Below are 4735 nucleotides of genomic sequence, written 5' to 3'. Positions count from 1 at the left end.
GAGCCTTACGGTTGAGGGCGGAGCAGTTGCCGTACCAGGCGGTGATACAGCCCGCCAGGATGCTCTCGATTGTGCATCTGTAGAAGTTTGTGAGTGCTTTTGGTGACAAGCCGAATTTCTTCAGCCTCCTGAAGTTGAAGAGGCGCTGCTGCGCCTTCTTCACGACGCTGTCTGTGTGGGTGGACCAATTCAGTTTGTCTGTGATGTGTACACCGAGGAGCTTAACACTTACTACCCTCTCCACTACTGTCCCATCGATGTGGATAGGGGGGTGTTCCCTCTGCTGTTTCCTGAAGTCCACAATCATCTCCTTAGTTTTGTTGACGTTGAGTGTGAGGTTATTTTCCTGACACCACACTCCGAGGGCCCTCACCTCCTCCCTGTAGGCCGTCTCGTCGTTGTTGGTAATCAAGCCTACCACTGTTGTGTCGTCCGCAAACTTGATGATTGGAGTTGGAGGCGTGCGTGGCACGCAGTCGTGGGTGAACAGGGAGTACAGGAGAGGGCTCAGAACGACTCCTGTGGGGCCCCCAGTGTTGAGGATCAGAGGGGAGGAGATGTTGTTATCTACCCTCACCACCTGGGGGCGGCCCGTCAGGAAGTCCAGTACCCAGTTGCATTAGCGGGGTCGGGACCCAGGTCTCGAGCTTGATGACGAGCTTGAGGGTACTATGGTGTTGAATGCTGAGCTGTAGTCGATGAACAGCATTCTCACATAGGTATTCTCTGTCCAGATGGGTTAGGCAGTGTGCAGTGGTTGAGATTGCATCGTCTGGACCTATTTGGGCGTGGCAAATTGGAGTGGGTCTAGGGTGTCAGGTAGGGTGGAGGTGATATGGTCCTTGACTAGTCTCTCAAAGCACTTCATGATGACGGAAGTGAGTGCTACGGGGCGGTAGTCGTTTAGCTCAGTTACCTTAGCTTTCTTGGGAACAGGAACAATGGTGGCCCTCTTGAAGTATGTGGGAACAGCAGACTGGGATAAGGATTGATTGAATATGTCCTTAAACACACCAGCCAGCTGGTCTGCGCATGCTCTGAGGGCGCGGCTGGGGATGCCGTCTGGGCCTGCAGCCTTGCGAGGGTTAACACGTTTAAATGTCTTACTCACCTCGGCTGCAGTGAAGGAGAGTCCGCATGTTTTCGTTGCAGGCCGTGTCAGTGGCACTGTATTGTCCTCAAAGCGGGCAAAAAAAAGTTATTTAGTCTGCCTGGGAGCAAGACATCCTGGTCCGTGACTGGGCTGGATTTCTTCTTGTAGTCCGTGATTGACTGTAGACCCTGCCACATGCCTCTTGTGTCTGAGCCGTTGAATTGAGATTCTACTTTGTCTCTGTACTGACGCTTAGCTTGTTTGATAGCCTTGCGGAGGGAATAGCTGCACTGTTTGTATTCGGTCATGTTACCAGTCACCTTGCCCTGATTAAAAGCAGTGGTTCGCACTTTCAGTTTCACGCGAATGCTGCCATCAATCCACGGTTTCTGGTTAGGGGAATGTTTTAATCGTTGCTATGGTAACGAAATCTTCAACGCACGCTCTAATGAACTCGCACACCGAATCAGCGTATTCGTCAATATTGTTAACTGACGCAATACGAAACATATCCCAGTCCACGTGATGGAAGCAGTCTTGGAGTGTGGAGTCAGCTTGGTCTGACCAGCGTTAGACAGACTTCAGCGTGGGAGCCTCTTGTTTTCGTTTCTGTCTGTAGGCAGGGATCAACAAAATGGAGTCGTGGTCAGCTTTTCCGAAAGGAGGGCGGGGCAGGGCCTTATATGCGTCGCGGAAGTTAAGAGTAACAATGATCCAAGGTTTTTCCACCCCTGGTTGCGCAATCGATATGCTGATAAAATTTAGGGAGTCTTGTTTTCAGATTAGCCTTGTTAAAATCCCCAGCAACAATGAATGCAGCATCCGGGTAAATGGATTCCAGTTTGCAAAGAGTCAAATAAAGTTCGTTCAGAGCCATCGATGTGTCTGCTTGGGGGGGAATATATACGGCTGTGATTATAATCGAAGAGAATTCTCTTGGTAGATAAAGTGGTCGACATTTGATTGCGAGGAATTCTAAATCAGATGAACAGAAGGATTTGAGTTCCTGTATGTTTCTTTCATCACACCATGTCTCGTTAGCCATAAGGCATACGCCCCCGCCCCTCTTCCTACCAGAAAGATGTTTGTTTCTGTCGGTGCGATGCGTGGAGAAACCCGCTGGCTGCACCGCCTCCGATAGCGTCTCTCCAGTGAGCCATGTTTCCGTGAAGCAAAGAACGTTACAGTCTCTGATGTCCCTCTGGAATGCTACCCTTGCTCGGATTTCATCAACCTTGTTGTCAAGAGACTGGACATTGGCGAGAAGAATGCTGGGAAGTGGTGCACGATGTGCCCGTCTCCGGAGTCTGACCAGAAGACCGCCTCGTTTCCCTCTTTTTCGGAGTCGTTTTTTGGGGTTGCTGCATGCGATCTCATTCCGTTGTCCTGTTTGAAAGGCAGAACATAGGATCCGCGTCGCAAAAAATATATTCTTGGTCGTACTGATGGTGAGTTGACGCTGATCTTATATTCAGTAGTTCTTCTCGACTGTATGTAATGAAACCAGAGATGACCTGGGGTAATAATGTAAGAAATAACACGTAAAAAAAAAAAAACTGCATAGTTTCCTAGGAACGCGAAGCGAGGCGGCCAAAAAAAAAAAACTGCATAGTTTCCTAGGAACGCGAAGCGAGGCGGCCATCTCTGTCGGCGCCTCATCACATGAACACCCTGTGTTCCACTGTCTGCATCCACACCCAGCTGAAGAAGTGAGACCAGTCCCTCCACCCCTCAGAGGTGGGCTCACAGTCTTCTTCTCTCAGTGTGAAGAACTGAGACCAGTCACTCCAGCTGTGTGTCTCCAACTGTGTGTCTCCAGCTGTGTGTCTCCAGCTGTGTGTCTCCAGCTGTGTGTTTCCAGCTGTCTCCAGCTGTGTGTCTCCAGCTGTGTTTCCAGCTGTGTGTCTCCAGCTGTGTGTCTCCAGCTGTGTGTTTCCAGCTGTCTCCAGCTGTGTGTCTCCAGCTGTGTCTCCAGCTGTGTGTCTCCAGCTGTGTGTTTCCAGATGTGTGTCTCCAGCTGTGTGTCTCCAGCTGTGTGTCTCCAGCTGTGTGTCTCCAGCTGTGTGTCTCCAGCTGTGTGTCTACAGCTGTGTCTCCAGCTGTGTGTCTCCAGCTGTGTGTCTCCAGCTGTGTGTCTCCAGCTGTGTGTCTCCAGCTGTGTGTCTCCAGCTGTGTGTTTCCAGCTGTGTGTTTCCAACTGTGTGTCTCCAGCTGTGTTTCCAGCTGTGTGTCTCCAGCTGTGTGTCTCCAACTGTGTGTCTCCAGCTGTGTCTCCAGCTGTGTGTCTCCAGCTGTGTGTCTCCAGCTGTGTGTCTCCAGCTGTGTGTCTCCAGCTGTGTGTTTCCAACTGTGTGTCTCCAGCTGTGTTTCCAGCTGTGTGTCTCCAGCTGTGTGTCTCCAACTGTGTGTCTCCAGCTGTGTTTCCAGCTGTGTTTCCAGCTGTGTTTCCAGCTGTGTCTCCAGCTGTGTTTCCAGCTGTGTCTCCAGCTGTGTGTCTCCAGCTGTTTCCTGCTGTGTTTCCAGCTGTGTGTCTCCAGCTGTGTGTTTCCAGCTGTTTCAAGCTGTGTGTCTCCAGCTGTGTGTCTCCAGCTGTGTGTTTCCAGCTGTCTCCAGCTGTGTGTCTCCAGCTGTGTGTTTCCAGCTGTTTCCAGCTGTGTGTCTCCAGCTGTGTGTTTCCAGCTGTGTGTCTCCAGTTGTGTGTTTCCAGCTGTCTCCAGCTGTGTGTCTCCAGCTGTGCGTTTCCAGCTGTGTGTTTCCAGCTGTGTGTCTCCAGGTGTGTTTCGAGCTGTTTCCAGTTGTGTTTCCAGCTGTATCCAGCTGTGTGTTTCCAGCTGTGTGTCTCCAACTGTGTTTCCAGCTGTGTGTCTCCAACTGTGTCTCCAACTGTGTTTCCAGCTGTGTTTCCAGCTGTGTGTCTCCAGCTGTGTTTCCAGCTGTGTGTTTCCAGCTGTGTTTCCATCTGTGTTTCCAGCGGTTTCCAGCTGTGTGTCCCCAACTGTGTGTCTCCAGCTGTGTGTCTCCAGCTGTGTGTCTCCAGCTGTGTGTCTCCAGCTGTGTGTCTCCAGCTGTGTGTCTCCAGATGTGTGTCTCCAGCTGTGTGTTTCCAGCTGTGTCTCCAGCTGTGTGTCTCCAGCTGTGTCTCCAGCTGTGTGTCTCCAGCTGTGTGTCTCCAGCTGTGTGTTTCCAGCTGTGTCTCCAGCTGTGTGTTTCCAGCTGTCTCCAGCTGTGTGTCTCCAGCTGTGTCTCCAGCTGTGTGTCTCCAGCTGTGTCTCCAGCTGTGTGTTTCCAGCTGTGTGTCTTCAGCTGTGTGTTTCCAGCTGTGTGTCTCTAAATAGGGAATAGGGTACCATTTGAGTGAAAAGCTGAATACAACAGGTGAGTAGACCTCACAGTGAAATGCTGAATACAACAGGTGTAGTAGACCTCACAGTGAAATGCTGAATACAACAGGTGTAGTAGACCTCACAGTGAAATGCTGAATACAACAGGTGTAGTAGACCTCACAGTGAAATGCTGAATACAACAGGTGTAGTAGACCTTAAGGTGAAATACAAGCCTTTAAACAACAATGCAGTTTTAAAAAAGTATGGATAAGAAGAATCAATACAAGTAACAAGGAATTAATTATATACAGGGTATTAC

General features: G+C 50.4%; 1 protein-coding gene across 1 annotated transcript; it reads left to right on the top strand.

Annotated features, from left to right (window-relative positions):
- Nucleotides 1–3508: 3508 nt before the first annotated feature.
- On the top strand, nt 3509–4398 carry LOC124030475 (keratin-associated protein 4-3-like; the record flags this gene model as incomplete). Its single annotated transcript, XM_046341806.1, has 4 exons — nt 3509–3632; nt 3801–3866; nt 3989–4090; nt 4201–4398. Coding segments are annotated over 4 exons (490 nt in total), but the record flags the coding sequence as incomplete, so codon positions are not given.
- Between the last annotated feature and the right edge of the window lie 337 nt (nt 4399–4735).

This window comes from Oncorhynchus gorbuscha, unplaced genomic scaffold (assembly GCF_021184085.1).
Source record: "Oncorhynchus gorbuscha isolate QuinsamMale2020 ecotype Even-year unplaced genomic scaffold, OgorEven_v1.0 Un_scaffold_11896, whole genome shotgun sequence".
Classification (NCBI taxonomy): domain Eukaryota; kingdom Metazoa; phylum Chordata; class Actinopteri; order Salmoniformes; family Salmonidae; genus Oncorhynchus; species Oncorhynchus gorbuscha.
The sequence above is the reverse complement of the archived record's forward strand: the minus strand, read 5'-3'. Positions and strand labels throughout refer to the sequence as shown.